General features: G+C 44.7%; 1 protein-coding gene across 1 annotated transcript in view; it reads left to right on the plus strand.

The window, feature by feature from the left end:
- Positions 1-2,050: 2,050 nt before the first annotated feature.
- The window catches only part of CCDC60 (coiled-coil domain containing 60), a 97,504-nt gene continuing 78,663 nt past the window's right edge, over positions 2,051-20,891 (plus strand). Inside the window, exons 1-2 of the mRNA XM_032654073.1 lie at positions 2,051-2,149; positions 2,265-2,344. Of these exons, the coding sequence (XP_032509964.1) occupies positions 2,051-2,149; positions 2,265-2,344 (179 nt within the window). The remainder of the gene's footprint in view (positions 2,150-2,264; positions 2,345-20,891) is intronic.

Here is a 20,891-nt window from a genome sequence, read left to right on the forward strand (position 1 = left end):
GAGCTGCTTGGTACAGGACACGTACTGGGTGACCCAGGAGAAAAGTGGCTGAGAATCAGGCAGGCTAGTAACGGTCCCTTCCCTGCACCCCAGACCCCACTCTCTATCCTCACCACCCCACTACAGACATCATTCAAGTAAAAAAAAAAATTTATGGGAGTAGAGTTGATTTACCATGTTGTGTTAGCTTCTGCCTTATAGCAAAGTGAATCAGTTATGCATACACGTATATCCACTCTTTTTAAGATTTTCTTCCAATATAAGCCATTACAGAGTACTGAGTAGAGTTCCCTGTGCTGTACAGTAGGCTCTTATTGTTTATCTATTTTATATACAGTAGTGTGTATATGTCAGTCCCAAACTCCCAGTTTATCCCTTCTCCCACCCCCACCTTCCCCCCTAGTAACCATAAGTTTGTGTTCTACATCCGTGGCTCTATTTCTGTTTTGTAAATAAGTTCATTCGTACCATTTTTCTTAGATTCCACATATAAGCGATAGCTACGATAATTGTCTTTCTCTGTCTGACTTACTCCACTCAGTATGACAATCTCCAGATCCATCCAGACATCATTCAACTTTGATACAGCTACATCCCGTGCCTTCCACAGTCCACTCAAAAGGCCCAGAGCAGCAGGCACCACAGCCCAATTTCATTTGCAGAGAAAGTGGGTGATGACGGCTGCTGAGAAAACAGCACACCTCCTCCCACACGTCCGTATTACTGTGATTTCTGTTAGTGAGCAGCTGAACTGTCCTCATTGTGCCTTCAGAAAACACTCTCAGTGCAGTACCACTGATCAGCCACGGGCAGACTTCACTTGCCACTTATTTTTTTAAAATCTTTTCTTTTTGTTTATTACACAACTGATTCATATTTACTGCAGAGCAATGGGAAAGTCACGTAAACTAAGAAAAAGTAATAAAATCTGCTATAATCCCACCCCCGTAGAGAATCACTGCATGGTGGGTGGGGGGGAGCTTATCATATCTTTTGATATGTATACATTCAAACAGATCATTTTTCAAAAACAAAGAATCGTGCAATACCTATTACTTTGTAACACGTCTTCTCCCTCGGAGAACTCCTCCAGCACCTCTAGGCTTAGATCATTATATTGTCGTTGCATTTATTTGCTGCCTAGTATTCTGTCGTTTAGAGGCACCCTGATTATCGAACCTGTCTTCTCCTGTGAAGCTGTGATTTCCAAGAGTTTGCTCTCACAAGCGGCATCTTAGCAGTTTTGTTGATGTGAACCTCTGTGCCCACGCAGGGACGTTCCCATAGGATGCTTGACAGAAGAAGCAGCATTAGACCAAGGGCAAGCGTGCCTTTGCAACATTTGGTGTGCGTTGAGGAAGTGCCCTTCAGAAAAGTCATTGCAGTGTGTTCTCCCACAGTTTCATTTGAAAGCATCCATTTTCTCATAATTTCTTGTCACTTCCTTTCATTTAAAAAAAAAAAAACAATATTGCAGGAATTAATTTCACGACACGATAATCCAGATAATAGTCTTGCTATTGTTCACCAAATTGGTAGCTGAGAAAAGTGACTTTTATATTCCAGTATAGTTAATTTAACTCTCTTCTTTATATTGACCTGATAGCCACCTCTGAGTAATAAATTTAAGTAAGTCTTGTGAGGTTTCCCTGATGGCTAAGAAAGGCAAATGAATAGAGAAGAGGGAAAGAAGAACCCATGAACAATTACCTGGATAATTCACTCCTAAAATCCTGCTAGCGGAGCGGTGAGGGCGGGGGGGAAAGTACATTTGCATCTTTATATTGACAGAATTCAAGCTCTCTAAATCAGGTACCTGGGCCGCTTTACAACGATGATTATCAGCATTTATTTTTTTGCTTTACTTTGAGTCTAATGCTCATAATAGAAGCTTCCATTTTTCCGACGATTGCCGTGAGTCAGGAATTTAGCGATTAATTTAATCATCACAACAAAGTAGGAATTATTCCCCTCTTCTTCTGCTGAAGAAATTAGGGCCCAGAGATGTTGAGTAATTTGTCCAAGGTCACGCAGGTGGTCACCAGACAGAATGAGGATCAGAGTTCAGGTTCGTCGGTCTCCAAAGCCCTTGCTGTCACCAGTGTGCCACAAGGCCTCTCTTTTGGTGGAAGAAAGGACGCTGTGCTGCGTAAGGACCCCTCCAAGCTGATCAGACATCTCACGTGAGTGCATGAGCCCCCTGCGGCCTGGCTCCGCTTGGCACAGTTGTACTAACACTTCTTTCACTTCTTGACTTCCCTCAGGTCCCAGACAAACCAATGAGGAGCATCAAGTATATGGAGAAGAATATAATAAACCTCAAGAAAGACCTTACGCGAAGCCGGTGAGTGAGCCCTGCACCGAATGACCCACAGACAGCCCGATAGGGACAAGCAGGCTATGGGGTGATGCCTGTGAGTCTTTGCCGAGCCTCAGTGCCCCTCAACGCTGAACATTAAGCAGGAGATTTGCAGGAGGGTAGCCCTGTAAGGGCTGGGGATGAGACCCATTTCTTGGTTGGACTCTTCAGGGAGTACCTGCACCAGACCGACCTACCCATTCTTGCTCAGGGCAGTCCCATGCCTAGAATTCCCTCTGCTTTCCTTTCTTGGACTGAATCCAACTCAAGAGCGTTCCCTTATGCTCCAGAAGACTCTTCCCGTTTTGCTGCACGCCCACAGTGTGGTAGCCGAGAGTCAGATCGACCTGGTCTCAAATACTGCTACCTGCCAGCTGGCGACACTGGAAGAGTTACTTAACCTCCCTGAGTCTCTGTTTCCTAAACTGTAAAGTGAATATAGTATGAGGTTGTTAGAAGGACTGGGTGAGATAATGCATAAAAGTGCCGTCGCCTTGAAGACAATGCCATTCATATCTTTTTCCACCCCATCAAGTCCTTCCTCCTTAGCGTGATAGCGTGAGCAAACTGAGGTCTAGGATCATATTTTTGTCATCTCTTGGCGTGAGGAAGGATTTCTTTCTCCTCAAGGTGGGGTCATAAATGGGGCTTTTGGCCAAACAACTGAAGGCGGAGTAAGAGATGGAGATTCTTTTAACACAGAACACGTAAGAGACACGCTAAGCGGGGGTCATACAGGCAGCGCGGAGGGTCTGCTTATCTCACGAGCCAGACCCTGGTAAGAATCACAGCAAGATGCTTCCTTCCTCACCTCCATGGTCTGGAAGCTCTTCCTTCACTGCACACCTGCATCTCCTCCCCACACGGCTTTGACGGAACGGGTGACAGCTCAAGAAGAGGCAGGAAGGTGTGGGCTTTTGAAACGGGGGAGAAGGAAAGGGATGAAGGAGGCTAACGGGGGCATCAGAATAGGGCCCCAGAGAACAATATTTCCCCACCGACCACAGGAAGGGTGGCTGCATCGGCTCCGAGAGGGTCTCTGGACACCCAGTGTCCAGCAGAAACATAATGTGAGCTGTTCGTGTAATTTAAATTTTTTCAGTAGCCACACTAAAAAAAAAAGTGGGAAAAAAAACAAGTGAAAGTCATTCTAATAATATATTTTATTTAGCCAAATAGATCCGAAGTATTGTCACTTGACATGGAATCAATATAAAAAGGTATTAATGAGATACTTTATAGTCTGTTTTGAACATGTGATGAAAAATGATGAATGGTGAAAATCCACAGTGTATGTTGCACTTAGAACATATATCAGTTTAGACCAACCACATTTCAAGTGCTCAGTAGTTGTTACAGATTGAACTGTGTCCCCCCAAAATCCGTATGTCGAAGCCCCAACCCTCAACGTGATTGTATTTGCAGAGAGGGCCACTGAAGAGGTAATTAAGGTTAAGTGAGGTCCGAAAGGTGGGACCTAATCCAATAGGATTGGTGTTCTCATAAGAAGAGGAAAGGATGCCAGGAATGTGCACACACAGAGAAAGGGCCAGGTAAGGACACAGCTAGAAGATGCCATCTGCAAGCCAAGGAGAGGCACCTTGATCTTGGGCTTCTTGCCTCCAGAACTAGGAGAAAATAAATGTCTGTTGTTGAGACCACCCATTCTGTGATGACAGCCGCATCAGACTAACATAATAGTCAACATTGGAATAATCCTGCAGAGAATGTCCCCAGCTCAAGGGGGGATGATGGGGCTCAGTCTCGGAGTTTCAAGCCGAGCAGAGCTCAGAGACGGCATGTGAACTTGTCCCTGAAAATCAACAGGTGATCCGCACAGCGACCCCGCTGTTAGTTGTGGACACATTGGCCTCTACAGTGTTTGAACCCAGGTTAGAGGGCTTTTGAGGCTGATGCCTTGGGAACTTGGGAGCCCCAGGGACTGGTGAGAGGTAGTGTCAGGAGGCCAGAGTTACCTGAGTGGGGCAGCATCTGGGCAGGCAGCAAAGGAAGAGGGTTGCACAGCTGAGGGTGCACCTCCCAGCGGGGATTTGTACTCTGCTCCGCACTCATGCCTGAAGGACATTCCAGCTTTCAGAGGGAATCTTCCAGGCTTCAGAAGAAATGGTACAGCAGGGAAATTGCATCAGAGGTGAGGTTCCATCTGTATGTCATGGCCACCAGTCAGAACAGACACTGGCCGTACACAGCCATTATGACCATGTCAGTTCTTACCAGCTGAGTGTTCCCAACCTGGAGGTCGATGATTCTAATCAGCCTTCAATACATAGCAGAATCTCTAGAGCCTAGGAAATGAGCGTTTCCATGATAATTTATACTGTAGACTGAGAGCTGATCACTACAAGTACCAATACATGCCTTGATCTATGTAGGTTCCAGATACCAAGACTCAACCCAGTCCAGGGAGGGCAGCAAGCAGTGGTGAGCCAGCTTGTAACCAGAACTGATTCGCTAAAGTTCCAGGAAATTTGCAAGCCAATTATTAAACGCAGCTATTGTTAAAAATTAACTTATATAAACTTACAGTTAAATACATTATATTAAAACAAAGGTGATAAATACTCTCAACTCATCATTTCTTTTTTTTTTTTTCTTCTTCTTACAAGGAGAGCAATATTTGCCCTTTTCCTCCTTGCATGGACCTTGTAAGGACCCAGTAAGATGGAAAAAATACTCTGGGCAACATTAACAAATTCAGGGTATTATTTAAATACTTCTCACTTTCCCCTTGAGTCTTACTTTGCCACAGTTTAAGCCTTCTCTGTTCCTATAGCACTGGCTTTGGCATTTCATGGCATTTCCGTCAGGAGGCTCACAGCCCTCCAGCCACCCTCCTGCTCCTGCCACTAGCTCGCAGCTCTGTTCAATCTGCAGCACTGATTGTTAGGTCTGAATAGATTCCCTGGTCCACGCAGACCCAGGTTAGTCTCTTCCTTTACTTCCTTAGTAACCTGCTAAATCCCGAAAGACATGTGGTTCTCAATTGCGGGCGATTCTCTTCCCTTCCCCCCTTCCCATGAGGAGACATTTGGCAATGTCTGGAGTCATCTTTGGTTATCATTATTGGTGGGATGGTTAGGGATGCTGGTCACCAGTTCCAGTGTGTGTGTTGTTTTCTCCCACATCAATCTATTCTCTGACACCAGCTGAGTGTCCTATCATTCAACTCAGTTCTGACGCTGCCTACCCCAGAGGTGGTATCAGATTCCAAAGGTTAAGGGCACAGTCCCACAAGACTCCCCTCCACTTCAGACGACAATTTCAGGCCTAGGTTGTTACTCATGCCTCTGACCCACTGGCTGTAAATCAGAGGTTCCCACAACCCCTTCTGTGGATTTAATTTGCTAGAGTGGCTCACAGAACTCAGGAAACCTGTATAATCACTAGATTACCAGTTTATTACAAAGGATATTGAAGGATATGAATCAACAGTCAGATGAAGAGATATGTAGGGTGAGGTCCCGAACAAAGGAGCTTCTGTTCTCATGGAGTTTAGGGCCTGGCAAGGTGGTGGGTGGAAGTGTTTGGGTTCCCCAACACTCTTTAGCTTCTAATGAAAATATCAGCTGCATAAAGGGAGTTCCAAGTGTCTTCTTACTTTAGTCCTTCTTCAGCCCTCCACCTGTATTCTCCTCTCCCCATGAAAATTATGAAGATGTCTGTATACTTAACAGATGTTTAAGATTTGAGCTGAAAAATCCAAATTGATGGTGGACTCATCAGGAAAGAGAAACTGGGATTCATTCTCCAGTAATTTCCGGATTGGCAGTGGACAGACGTGGGTTCTGGTCCAGGCTGTGCCTCTAAATAGCTGGGTTCCTTTCGACAAGTCTTAGAATTGTAGAGCCTTTGTGTTGGAATGGAATTAGGGGTCATTTAGTCCAACCTCCTTCTTTTTTATTTTTTTTTTTTTTACATCTTTATTGGAGTATAATTGCTTTACAATGGTGTGTTAGTTTCTGCTTCATAACAAAGGGAATCAGTTATACATATACATATGTTCCCATATCTCTTCCCTCTTGTGTCTCCCTCCCTCCCACCCTCCCTATCCCACCCCTCCAGTTGGTCACAAAGCACCGAGCTGATCTCCCTGTGCTATGCGGCTGCTTCCCACTAGCTATCTACCTTACGTTTGGTAGTGTATACATGTCCATGCCTCTCTCTCGCTTTGTCACAGCTTACCCTTCCCGCTCCCCATATCCTGAAGTCCATTCTCTAGTAGGTCTGTGTCTTTTTTCCCGTCTTACCCCTAGGTTCTTCATGACATTTTTTTTTCTTAAATTCTATATATATGTGTTAGCATACGGTATTTGTCTTTCTCTTTCTGACTTAACTCACTCTGTATGACAGACTCTAGGTCTATCCAGCTCATTACAAATAACTCAATTTCGTTTCTTTTTATGGCTGAGTAATATTCCCTTGTATATATGTGCCACATCTTATTTATCCATTCATCCGATGATGGGCACTTAGGTTGTTTCCATCTCCGGGCTATTGTAAATAGAGCTGCAATGAACACTGTGGTACATGACTCTTTTTGAATTATGGTTTTCTCAGGGCATATGCCCAGTAGTGGGATTGCTGGTCATACGGTAGTTCTATTTGTAGTTTTTTAAGGAGCCTCCATACTGTTCTCCATAGTGGCTGCACCAATTCACATTCCCACCAGCAGTGCAGGAGTGTTCCCTTTTCTCCACACCCTCTCCAGCATTTATTGTTTCTAGATTTTTTGATGATGGCCATTCTGACTGGTGTGAGATGATATCTCATTGTAGTTTTGATTTGCATTTCTCTAATGATTAATGATGTTGGCAACTCATCATTTCTTAATGATTTCATACATTTTACTGCTAGCTGTGCAGTTGAGGTTATTTCTGGCTATAGTATCTGTGTGGTGGAAATACTGTATGATGGGGGCTACTGCAAATCTCCTTCCAGCTCCACATTCACTGACATCATATTGGTAGGTCAAAATCAGCTACAGTGGGAATACTTAGGTGCAGAAATCAGCCAAAGGTACAAATCAGGGCTTACTTGTCCCTCCAGAGAGATGGTTGTTAAACATTCACCAGCACTCTGGGGACATGCCCCCGAATGACCAAGGCAGAAACTTCCACTAATCTAGAGGGGTTCAGTAGGGGGTGATGTAGAGGGGTGATGAAAAGGTGATAAAGACAGTGGCTTTTCTGCCATCCTCGAGTTGGCAAGCTGCGTCTGTCCTTTGTGCCAGACACATTTACCATGGCTAGAATTTAACATCCTCATCAGACAGGCTCGGCTTGTCCAAGTGCTGGATGTGAGGGACAACGTGGAAAGGGCCAGACAGAAAAGCCACAAGCAAGAAGGCAAGAAATGACAGTAAAACTTTGTACTTGACCACACTCCTGGATCCCACTGACATTTAAGGAACCAGAGATTCCCCTTCAGAAGGAACACCTGTTTTCCAGGGGAAATCGTCCCTCCAAGAGATGCACACCCCTTGGCCCCATCACCCAGTATTAAATGAGGTGAATTGTTAACAAAGAAGATATTGTCTTTTCCACTTACTGTTTTTAAAATCTGCTTCACCTCCTGTTGGAATCTAGCCCAAAACACCAAAAGGAGGTGTTAGAATGAGCCAAGCACCTTGACTGTCTCCTAGATTTTTATTTAATACTTCAGCCCCCTTATAATTCAATTGCACCATTCCTGGTTTCCTGGCCAATTTAACATGATGCTGAAAAGAATAAAAATCATGGGCTTCCCTGGTGGCGCAGTGGTTGGGAGTCCGCCTGCCGATGCAGGGGACACGGGCTCGTGCCCCGGTCCTGGAGGATCCCACATGCCGCGGAGCGGCTGGGCCCATGAGCCATGGCCGCTGAGCCTGCGCGTCCGGAGCCTGTGCTCCGCAACGGGAGAGGCCACAACAGTGAGAGGCCCGCGTACCGCAAAAAAAAAAACCTAACAGCTTTCCTCCTCGCCTCTTCCACCAGGTGTTCGGTGGCACTAAGCAGCACACTGTGCACTCACTCCCCAAATTTCTCCGAGCAGAAGTTGACAACTGGGGCTTCTGTGTGTGCCCAGTTCTTGGTTGACTCTTGAAACCAATGACATGTTTTCCTCCAAAGCCGCCAGTACTTTTTATTGCACGTGTTTTTTTTTGTTTTTTTAAGAAAAATAGACATCTCTGCAATGAAAACAACTGAAATGTTGAACCTGAAGCTATGATATACCCGTGGCAAAGTTTAGTTAGGTACTGGCAACCGCAAATAAGCAGTGATAAATTAGCCCCCTCTCCCAGCAGATCCCAGCAGGGTACAGACTATGCACCTGTTTCCAAGGTCTGAGACTTTGCTTTCCAGCTGCATTTGGTAGACTGCTGAAGCAGGGCAGTGAGAAATGACAAAGGTGGAATTCTGGCAAAGGAAGAAGCTTTTTCTTTTGTATGAAGTTAGACACTTCTTCTTGGTCCCTCCTTAGTTTTTCTGCGGTCATTCACTTTCTTCAACAAATATTTATTGACTACCAGGAATCACCAGGTATACACCAGGCATCATTGTATATATTGGAGACACAGCAGTGCACGAAGTAGACAAAATTCCAGTCCTCAGTGAATAAGAGACAGTGATGTGCATTAAAATGGGGCAAAGACAAACAAGTTCGTAAGTAGGTAAACAGGATTGGGGCAGGGGACATTGGCTATATCCTATGAAGAATATGAAGCAAGGTGATGAACAGGCAGAGCTCGTTTTACTGAGCTTCACAGATACTGCGTCTTTCACAAATTGAAAGTGTGTGGCAAGTCTGTCGGCACCATTTTCCCAACAGCGTTTGCTCGCTTTGTGTCTCTGCGTCACATTTTGGTAATTCTTGCAATATTTCAGACTTTCCCCTTTTTTTTTTTTTTTTTTGCGGTACGTGGGCCTCTCACCGTTGCGGCCCCTCCCACCGCGGAGCACAGGCTCTGGACACGCAGGTTCAGTGGCCATGGCTCACGGGCCCAGCCGCTCTGTGGCATGTGGGATCTTCCTGGACCGGGGCACGAACCTGCGTCCCCTGCATCAGCAGGCGGACTCTCAGCCACTGCGCCACCAGGGAAGCCCCCCATTTTTACTATGTGTGGATGGTGATCTGTGATCAGTGATGTTTGATGTGACTCTTGCAAAAGATTAGGACTCACTGAAGGCTCAGAGGATGGTTAGCCTTCTTTAGCAGTAAAGTATTTTTTAATTAAGATATGTACATTGGGGCTTCCCTAGTGGCACAGTGGTTGAGAGTCCGCCTTCCGATGCAGGGGACACAGGTTCGTGCCCCGGTCCGGGAAGATACCACGTGCCGCGGAGCGGCTGGGCCCGTGAGCCATGGCCGCTGAGCCTGCGCGTTCGGAGCCTGTGCTCCGCAGCGGGAGAGGCCGCAGCAGTGAGAGGCCCGCGTACCGCAAAAACTAAAACAAAAACAAAACAGAGTGGTCAGAGGGAGCGGTTTTGTAAAGGGGGCCGTGGGCGGACGCCTGAACAGTGATGCCTGAAGGGAGTATTTCAGAGGACAACAGATGGATGGGTGCCAAAGCTGGGACAAAGCAGAAATGCCGGAGAAGCAGAAAGAAGGCCAGCGTGGCTGGACCGGAGTAAGGGAGATGGGCACAGGCTGGAGCCCCCAGGGCCTCGGGCCTCACAGGCCGTGGTGAAAAGTTTGGGTTTTAGTCTAAGTGCAATGAGAACCCGTTGGAGGGTTCTGAACAAGAGAAGGATCTGATCTGATCTTTAAAAGAACATTCCATCGGCTGCATAGGGACCAGGAGAAAGGCTGTGGTAAGAGATGTCGATGGCTTGGATCAGGCAAATAGCAGTGAATTGGAGAGAAGTGGGTGGATTCGGGATTTGTTTGGAGGCACAGGATGAGATCAGATGTGGGAGACAAGGGAGAAGGCAGGATCAACATGTTTTTATCTCTTCCGCCCTGTTTCCTCACTGGGCTGTAAGATGTCTCCTAACCTAGAAAATATCATGTCCACTGTCATGGTCCCCGAGTGTTTAGTGATGGGATGAATTAATTCTGTCGTCCATCCCTGGAACTTAGAAGTTAAAAATAAAGGGGAAGCCCTGTACGTTAACTTAGAGAAAGTGAGTGAGGGAGATGGCTTACATATAAATCTGTGGGATAAACCAGTTGATGAGATGGCTGGGCCATTGCTGTCTCCATCAGGCTGGTCTCCCTCTTCCACTGCCTTCAAGCTGGAGTGTCCACTCTGCCTTATTGGGGCATGGCCTGTGGCTGGGAGGAGAAGGTGTTAATGTTGTCCTGCAACAGGGTCAGTCTGTCCTGGAAATCCCCAGGGTCTAGCTCAGTTCTTAGCATAGAGAAACCACTCAATGAATATTTGCTAAAGTTTATATTTGCATCATATCTTAAAAATCTTCCCTGAGGCAGGCCGGAAAGTTCCTTTTGCTCCATTTCTCAGATGAGAAAACTGAGACTCAGCAAAGTTCAGAGATTTACTTGCAGTCATTGTATCAGTTAGCTATCACCACATAACAAGTCACCTCAAAAAGTCAGTGACTTAAAACAGTCACATGTATTAGTGTTTATGAGTCTATAATTCAGTTGGGAAGTTCTGTGATCTCAGCTGGTCTCCCTTGAGTGTCTGTCCTCAGCTGAGGGTTAGGGAGGTGACTTTGCTGATCTTGGCTGGGCTGTCTAATATGGTTTGGAAGATAACCAGCCGTAGGGAGGTCTAGGATGGCCTTGGCCCTAACAACAGGGTGTCTCATTCTCAAGCAGGTCAGTTAGGCCTTGTTCTCACCACAGCAGGATTCTGAGAGAGAATGGAAGTGTGTGAAGCCTCTGAAGATTTATGCTAAGAACTGGCAAAACATCACTTCCACCGTATTCTTGTGACCACAGCAAGTCACAAATCCAGCCCAGATTACAGGTGGGGGAGGGGCTTCCCTGATGGCACAGTGGTTAAGAATCCGCCTGCCAGTGCAGGGAGCATGGGTTTGAGCCCTGGTCTGGGAAGATCCCACATGCCGCAGAGCAACTAAGCCCGTGAGCCACAACTACTGAGCCTGCACATCTGGAGCCTGTGCTCCACAAAGGGAGAGGCCGCGACAGTGTGAGGCCCACACACCGTGATGAAGAGTGGCCCCCGCTCACCGCAACTGGAGAAAGCCCTTGCACAGAAATGAAGACCCGACACAGCCAAAAATAAATAAATAAATAAATAAATTAAAAAAAAAAAAAAAAAAGGTGGGGGAATAGGGACTTCCCTGGTGGTGCAGTGGTTAAGAATCCGCCTGCCAGTGCAGGGGACATGGGTTTGAGCCCTGGTCCAGGAAGATCCCATGGGCAGAGCAACTAAGCCCATGGGCCACAACTACTGAGCCTGTGCTCTGGAGCCCGTGAGCCACAACTACTGACGCCCGTGTGCCTAGAGCCCGTGCTCCACAACAAGAGAAGCCACTGCAATGAGAAGCCTGCTCACCGCAATGAAGAGTAGCCCCCGTTTGCCACAAAGAGAAAGATTGTGTGCAGCAACAAAGACCCAAAGCAGCCCAAAATAAATAAATAAATAAATGTATTATTTTTTTTAAAAGGTGGGGGAATAGACTCCACTTCTTGATGGGAAGATCTGCAAAGTCTCCTTGCAAAAGGGTGGAGATTTGGGGTCATTTTTTTCAGTCGACCACAGTCAGATAGCCAATTCTGAGCTAGCCTTTGAGACATGAGCTAGTTTCCCAAAAGTTAATTTGTACAAATCAGAGTCTCTCTCTTGGGAATGTAAAGTGGAAGACACGTCAAGAATCAAGCAGGTAGCAGTGAGGGGAGAAGCTACAAGACTCTGAGGAAGGGGGACCAGAGAGGCGTGGAGAGCTGTAGGGAACCAGGGCGTGAGGGGCAAAGAGAGGGAAGATAAAGGAGCTGAGTGGGAAGTTAGAGGAGAAGACAGCAACCTAAGAGAAGAGAGCCCGACGTCATGTCAAGACGCAACCTGAAGACTTTCAGATCCTGCTACTGAGGTCCCTGAAGCTCTTTTTGGAGAAAATCTCCAATTCTTCTTTGAGTTCCTCATCTTGGATTCCCACAAGAGTTTTCAAACCCTTTATCACCCCTATATGTACCCTTACAATAAACCCCTCTTGAGTGGAATAGCTTGGCAAGCAAGGACTCCGATGACTAAAATGACTTCTTAATCTATAAAAACAGAGGAATCCAGAGGAAATGTGACACTTTTATCATTCCACTCTGTTGCTGGGCTGCTTTATGAGTTAATGGTGTTTAATAAGGGACATTCCCTTTGTGTTATGGTTTGTGTCTAAGCTGGTAGGTGGAGTGAACTTCTCTTCTTGAAACAAAAAGAGATGAAACGGATAATTTAATTAAAAGTTAAATCTAGATGGGTGGCACATGTACCCCCACTCCTTTCTCCTGTGCCCAAGGCAGACATTACTGATGGATCACAGCACTCTTTCCATTTGAGCCCAGACTTGGTCTCAAAAGTCCTCTCAATCCAGCACTCCAGGCAGCTACCATTGATTAGAGTTGTTAAACAGGATGTAATTTATTTGTCATCTATAAATTAGAAGACTCAAAAGGAGACTTTGGTATCTATAATATGGCACCTTATTAATCCAAAATGAGGGAGGGAGTGTAAGAGACCAGCAGGAGAACAAACCTCACTCAAATCCCTTCATAAATGAGGCTGATCTCAATCAGTGAATTTAAACAGTTGAAAAATTGTTGTTGACCTCTGACATTTACTGATGGTTCTCAATGGCTTCTGCATCTCATCACTCTACACCCAGGACCTCCACATCCGTAGCCTATAGCCCAGAACTTCTTCATTTCAAAGTTTAAGCCTGATTCTTCCCACTGCCCCCTCCCCAGACTTGAGACTTGCCTCAAAGCCGCAGAATTGTTTAACATCATGGATTTATATGCTGGTCAATACTTTAGAAGGCAGGCACAGTTAAGCCTTCTGAATGGTACCTTATGAATCATTCAAAGAAGACCTTAGTTCCCCCACATTACATCATCCCCATGCCCTGCAGCCAGCGGGTAGACATTAATGAGTTCCCAGCATGTTCCATGAAGGAAAGGGCTTGGCCCCGTGTCCTTAGCCCAGAAATGATCAACACAGCCGCACACCCAAAGGGTAGGTCACTGCTGTGGGCTGGAAGAACCTGGCTCGAGTTAATTGCATTTTTATCATCTTGAACGTGACCCAGAGGCTGTACCTACTTTTTCTTTGTTACTGGTATCTTCGTGTGTCTTTGGCACCTCTAGTTAACTATAGTTCTAAGGCAAGTTTTCTTCTCTGCTTTTCTTGTACCACTCTCCACTGAGGGTGGATATCTTTGTTTAATTTCTCTCGTTACGGCTATGGCTGCCTCAGAGAATCCCACATTAAAAAGGAACTCAACTAGAAGACCATGTTTTCAAATTTAAGCATCAAAATATCTTGAACCCTTGAACCTTTTGTTACATAAAGGTTTGCACAAAACTCTGTTTTCTGAAATCCTTTCCCAGATGACAGGCAGTGTTCTCAGGCTTATAGCCAGGCTTGGAGGGTTCACACGGTATAGTTGAAAGTGCACTGGCTTTGGAGTCAGCTGTGGCTTCAAATATTGACTCGAGCAGTTATTACCTGGGTGGCCATGAACGAATCAGTTCACTTCTGTAGAGCTGGGTTTCTTTATCTGTGGGATGCGTTGCAGGGATTAGAAGTCTGCCCCACACGGTTGTTGGGATTTGCGGGGGCGATTATGGGTGAAGAATGTAGGAGTAGATCGATAAAAGGTAGTTGTTGTTGTCTTTAAGCGGGTTGTCCTGAGACTGTCTGCAGATATTCAAGGGCAGCAATGAAGGGCATGAGCTTTGGAAGCAAAGAAACCCCGTCCTGTCACTCATCAGCTGAGTGACCTCAGCCTGGTCATTTTACTTCTCTAAACCTACTTCTCATCTGTAGAATGGAATCAGTGCCTTCTTTCAAGGATTTTTCTGGTGAGGACGAAATGAGACAATGTGCGTAAAATCTCCTGTTCTGCTTCACTTCCTTCCCTTTGCTCCTCCAGTGACCTGAAAACAGAGGCAAGACCAAGGAACTCAGAGTCTCACCATGTGTGACAAGCTAGAAGACCTCAGGCTGGCATCTTCCATTCCCTAGACCTCAGTGGTCTTGGACCATGCAAAAACATGCTCCTTACCATTTCAGGGGAAGCCTGCATAGTACAGACAATATATGCTTCTCTCCTGTGGGCAAAAAAAATGATTTAACTCAGTTCTGCACTACCCTACAAAACTTTTAGGTAAATAGGTCCTAAGGTGAATTTACCTTATTGATTAAATGTGTGCGTGTGCATGCAAGCGTGTGTGTGTGTGTGTGTTTAAGAGACAGAGGAAGAAAAAGAGACGGTCTGTTATCTAAAACAAAGACCTCACACTATATTTGGCTTCCCCAGAGCTGGGAGGGAACGGAGGGGATATTATCCAGGTCAGAGTTTGTTTCATTTGCATCCCTTTTTTTTTTTACCAGAGGGAGAGTCTATATCAGCTACATTCAGAGAGGAAATGCCAGGAGATAAAATACTGACAATGGGTGACAACTGTTACTCTTCCATCATTTTCAGTATCACTGCAGTAATGCTGACCTCAGTCCCCCCAAACCACGAGCAGAGGGAGCTAATGGTTTTAGGAGACACCCTGGATTTTAGTTCTTGAAGAGAACAAGTCACCTTCTCCAAAGTTTCCCCTTGTATGTTGAGCTGAGCACCCATCCTACAAGATGCACTAGAAGAAAAGTGTTCTGTGGTCACATATATTTGGAAAATGCTGTGAGCTATATCCCCACCTCAGAGATTCCCAATTCACAGTAGAATTTCAAAGTTCTGTAAAGTTCTGTAGTAAAGGAGTCTACTTAAACGCACATGGCTTAGCATTGGCTAATTTTTAAACCATGGACTTCCATTTCTGGCTACGTGGCAGATTAGACACCGTGAATGAGGGAAAACAACTAGGTGAAAGTCTGGATATAAAATCCACTGATGTTTAGTATGTGTCGCAGGGTGGGTCGCTGGGGAAGCAGTCGCCAATGGAGACTTGTGTGCCGTGGTCTATTGGGGGGTGCTGTCAGGCAGTGGAGACACAGGGTGGTGCAGCGTCGCCGGTGGGTGACACAGGAGTCCGCACCACCGCTCATGAACCTTAACTGTGCCCTCTGACCCTGCTCGTGCCTGATTCCAGGTGTACCACTTCCATCTTATGATGGGTTATAACTGGGATCATAACTGTGTCACAGGGAATGTTACAGGTGCCAAGAGGCTCTCTAGCTTTCACGCTTCACCTTGAATCGGTGATTACTCACGCTCACTCTTTTATTACCTTCTCCGGTGCACCAGTAGACCCCGCACAACAGCCATCGAGCTCCACAGTCTTTTTTACTGTCCCCTCCTCCAGACTCTCAACAGCTTGAGATGCTGCACCAGCCCGTGCAGCGCCGCCCGCGGGGATCTGGTCCCGTCTTCCCCGCTGAGAGTGCTGACAGCTGCTCTTTCCACAACCTACCAGGGCCACTCACTACTGCACCTACTGCCGGAGACGGGATGGGTGGCTTGCTGGCCCATGTTTAGCACCCCACTCTTCAGTGGGGGAAAAAATCTTGATATGTTGTATTTACTCATTTTTGTGGTGTAAATACTCCCACCACAGCCAGCCGCAAGCTACTAATGTGATGGCGCTGAATGTGTGGTTGGGAAGAGATGTCCACAGTCCACGCTCACAAGCTGGTGTGGCCTGGCTCAGCACGCCACTGGATCAGGTCCTCATTGCCAGATGGATGGTGGTTAATCCAGCTCCAAAATTCCATCTTTTTTTTTTTTTTTGCAGATTATATTCCATTATAGTCTATTACAAGATATTGGGTAAAATTCCCTGTGCTATACAGTAAATCCTTGTTGTTTATCTACTTTATGTATAGTAGTGTCTATCTGTTAATCCCATGTGCCTAATTTGTCCCTCCCTCCCCTCCCATTCCCCTTTGGTAACCCTAAGTTTTTTTTCTGTGTCTATGAGTCTGTTTCTGTTTTGTATATAGATTCATTTGTAGTATTTGTTAGATTCCACATATGTGATATCATATAATATTTTCTTTCTCTGTCTGACTTATTTCACTAAGCATAATATTCTCTAGGCCCATCCATGTTGCTGCAAATGGTAATATTCCATTCCTTTTTACAGCTGAGTAATATTCCATTGTATATATGTATCACATTTTTTAAGCCAATTCATTAATGAGCACTTGGGTTGCTTCTGTGTCTTGGCTGTTGTAACTAGTGTTGTTGTGAACATTGGGGTGAATGTGTCTTTTCAAATTAGAGTTTTCATTTTTTCCAGATACATACCCAGTAGTGGAATTGCTGGGTCATATGATAGATCTATTTTTAGTATTTTTTAAGGAACCTCAGTATTGTTTTCTGTAGTGGCTGCACCAATTTATATTCCCACCAACAGTGGAGGAGGGTTTCCTTTTCTCCACACCCTCTCCACCATTTATTATTTGTAAACTTTTTGATGATGGCCATTCTGACCGGTGTGAGGCGATACCTCATTCTAGTTTTCATTTGCATTTCTATAATAATTAGTGATGTTGAATACTTTATATGCCTGTTGACCATCCAGATGTATTCTTTGGAGAAATGTCTATTTAGGTCTTCTGCCCATTTCTGATTGGGTTATTTGCTTTTTTGATACTGAGTTGTATGAGCTGTTTGTATATTTTGGATATTAACCCCTTGTCAGTGGCATCGTTTGCAAATCTTTTCTCCCGTTCTGCAAGTTGTCCATTTGTTTTGTTGATGGTTTTCTTTGCTGTGCAGAAGCTTACAAGTTTGATTAGGTCCCATTTGTTTATTTTTGCTTTTATTTCTATTGCCTAATCCCATTTTGGAGTCTACTTCTGAGGATCACTCTTGCACCTAACTGCTGTAGGTCAGTTTCCCTGGGACAGACGCTGAGATGGAGATTTTCGTGCAGGTTGTTCATTGGGAAGTGCTCTTAGGAGCAACACCTGTAAGCAAGTAAGGGCAGCAGGATGGGCAGAGGGAGAAGTTGAGCTAAGAAGCAATCACAGCGCAAACTTCAGATGATCCGCAGGGAGCTCTGGAGCTGGGATGGCCATTCTGAGATATCCCAGCTTTAGAGGCAAGAGGACCAGACCTTTGTTCTTGGAGGAACCAGTTGCTGAATGCAGGTTTCCTCTAAGGAGGGGCATAACCTTTATTGAAGCAGCTCCTTTTATTTGATGACAGATCCCGGGAAAGAACTCAGCTATGAGCCCTCAGCAGACACCGGCACCTGGAGAAATGGGGGCCGCTGTCTAGAAGTTGGATTCTGGGTGGCCTACCCCAGCATCCCCTGGAATATGTGTCCAGGAATAAAAGCTTGAATAACAAGCAGAGAGAGGTTATGAGAACACAACTGAACTGACAATGGAACGTAGCCATCCTAAATTAACATCCCACAGATGTGGTACCATTGACTACCACAGTCAGTTTGGGAATTGATCATCTATCTAGTCTAAGGCCCCCATGTCCCAGGTGAGGAAACCATAGCCCAGAGATAGGAATTGCCTTGTCCAAGATCACAGGATGTGTTAGTAGCAGAGCTGGAACTCACATCTACTCTAGGGCCTTTGTTCCATGTTGTACTTCTTGCTTAATGTGTATAATTTTGCAATTTTGTTTAGTTATTTGAATAATGGCCATTTCCACCACTAGATTAAAGGCTCCCTAACAACAATTGTGAGCCTTTCTCACAAATATATTGTCAGTGTCCAACACAGTGTCTGGAATGTACTTGGTGTTTATAAATACTTTTGTTGAATGAATGAATGCATGTTTCAGAATCCCTCTGGCTTTCTTTTTAGGCATCAGTCTGAGGGGACAGGGGGAATGGAAGGTGGCGGGATGCATCCTGAAAAGATCAGGGGCCCGGGCTGAGCCACGAGGAAACCTAGCTCAGAGCAGTAAGCACAGACCCGTCATGTGAGTCCATGCAGGCTTTGAGCCAGACTGCTGGGGTTCAAATCCCAGCTCTGTGGCTTACAAGCCACATAGTGGAGAACAGCCTTCCTAATTTCTCTGATTCCCCAGAGTAGAGACTGCAAAAATACTTTCTTCCTCTCTCAGGGATCTTGTGAGGATTAAATGAGTTAATAAAGCACTTAGAACAGTGTCTGACACATGGTAAATACTTGATAAATGGTAGCTGCGTGTGTTGCATCCTTCATGTTCCCCAAGTGACTGTAGCTATTGTGCAGTATGGTTATGATCCCATGGATTTCTCCCTGGCCCCAGTCATGGGGCTACAGGCAGAGCTCAGCACGAGATCCAGCATGTCACACCTGATCCCAGATTCTGAACCTCAGAGGTCCGTGCTTAAGGGACCATTGGAGCAAATCTGATAGCGGGTAGGAGCGGGGAGTGAGGATGGAGAGTTTGTAAGTGGAGGCTGTGCAAATGCAGCTGTTAGTGCTGGATTTTCATATTAATTTGAAATCTCTTCCTATTGGGATTGTTCAACAAGCCATTATTCTAATGGATGTCACCACAGACTGTACAATAAAGCACTAACCCACCACTTAGCGCAAATGCTGCCTGCGTTAAGCCCTATAATTTTTTTGAACTTTTTATTGAAATATAACACAATACAGGAAAGCGCACAAATCATTAAGCCTACAGCTCAATAAATTTTCACAAGATGAACACACCCCTGGAAGCCACACCCCATCCAGAAAAGGAACATTACCAGGCCTCTCAGAAACCTCCTTGCGGCCCTTCCAGTCACTATCTCACCCCAAAGAAAATCACTCTCCCGACTTCTAGGACTTACATTTAGTATCTCCTGTTTTCAACGTTGCATAAGTGAAATTGTACGGTTGGCACTCTTATCGTATCTGTTTGTTTGTTTGTTTGTTTTCCATTGGACATTGTGTTTCTGAGATTTATCCACACTGCCTCACAGAGTTGGGGTTTGTAATCCTTCAGTTTCTGGGCAGTTTCCATTGTGTGAAGGTAGCATAACATACTCGTTCTGGGATTGATGGGCGTTTGGGTGGTTTCCACTTTAGGGCTATTAGGAAGAGAGCTGCTATGAACATTCTTATGCATGTTTTTGGCTGAACGTGTGTATGCATTTCTGTTGGGAACATACCTAAAAGTGGAAATGTTGGCTCTCGGAGCTTGTGTAGGCTCAGCTGTAGTCAATACTGCCAAACAGTTTCCTGAGCCCTATATTTTAAAGAACTTCTAAAAATACACAAATAAGATGGTTTAGAAAAACTGGAAAATATGGAGAAGTAGATATTCATAAGTAATAGAACCACACTCAATTACATCACCTAGGAATCATCCCTATTCATATTTTGGTATGTCAACTTTTATCAGTATTTTTATATATACATGTGTATTTTTTTTTACCAAAAAAAAAAAAAATAGAACCATCTTGCATATTCCATTTGCTAACCTGATTTTTTATTTAGCAATAGATTATGAACATCTTCCATGTCAATAAATGCACATCCACAATTTCATTTTTTAAACGTTTTAGTATGAAAATATTCAAGTATCTGTATTTGAACAGAACAATACAATGAACTTCTGTGTACCCATTGCTCAGATCAATGATTATCAACTTATAGTCAATCTTGTTTCATTTACACATCATCCTCCCCTATTATTTTGAAGCGTTTATCATTTTATCCGTAAATATTCAAACAACTATCTAGGAGAAGGACTAGAGAATGCTAGAGAAGAAGAGAAGGACTCTTTTGAAAACCATAACCGCAGTAATATTATCACATCTAAACAAATAGCAATGTCTTTAATATCAAATATTCACTCAAATACAACCATCTTAATGGTTGGTATAATATTCCAGTGTAAGGATGTAGCATAATTTATCTAACCAATTTCCTATCATTGGACTTCTTGGTTGTTTTTTGATTTGTTCTCCTGTTATATAAACAGTGCTTAGATGGACATCTTCGGAGTTACATCATTCTATACTCTAGTTCCATAAGATAATTCCTAGGGCATGCAGCTTTAAGGTTCTTGACCCTTAGCTGAAGTCCTCTAGATTTATACTGAGTTTCAGTTGCTGAAAAGAGCTAGTTCATAAATGCTTGAAACAAATGAGCTTTTCCCATAAGAAATGAAAGCAAAGCAAAAAAAAAAAACAAACAGGTGTAAGAGGTTGACAATACCTCAGACATGACTTTTTGCCCTTTTCACCTTAGCATAGTCATCAGAAAGGAAAAGAGCAGTTTATGGAGAGCAAAATGAAAACAAAAAATGGTCATGAAACAAAACCCTCCCCCCAAGTTTACTGGCAATGTCCAACTGACCCATAGGCAGACCCAATCTGCATCTGCGAGATCATTTCTCTTCCCCAGGATTCTTCACATAAAATCTTTGTCTTACTCAGTACAACCCTTTAATCCCAGCCCCTCCACAAGTGATTGTTCTGATGGCTTTCA

The sequence above is a fragment of the Phocoena sinus genome, chromosome 14 (assembly GCF_008692025.1).
Source record: "Phocoena sinus isolate mPhoSin1 chromosome 14, mPhoSin1.pri, whole genome shotgun sequence".
Lineage (NCBI taxonomy): Eukaryota > Metazoa > Chordata > Mammalia > Artiodactyla > Phocoenidae > Phocoena > Phocoena sinus.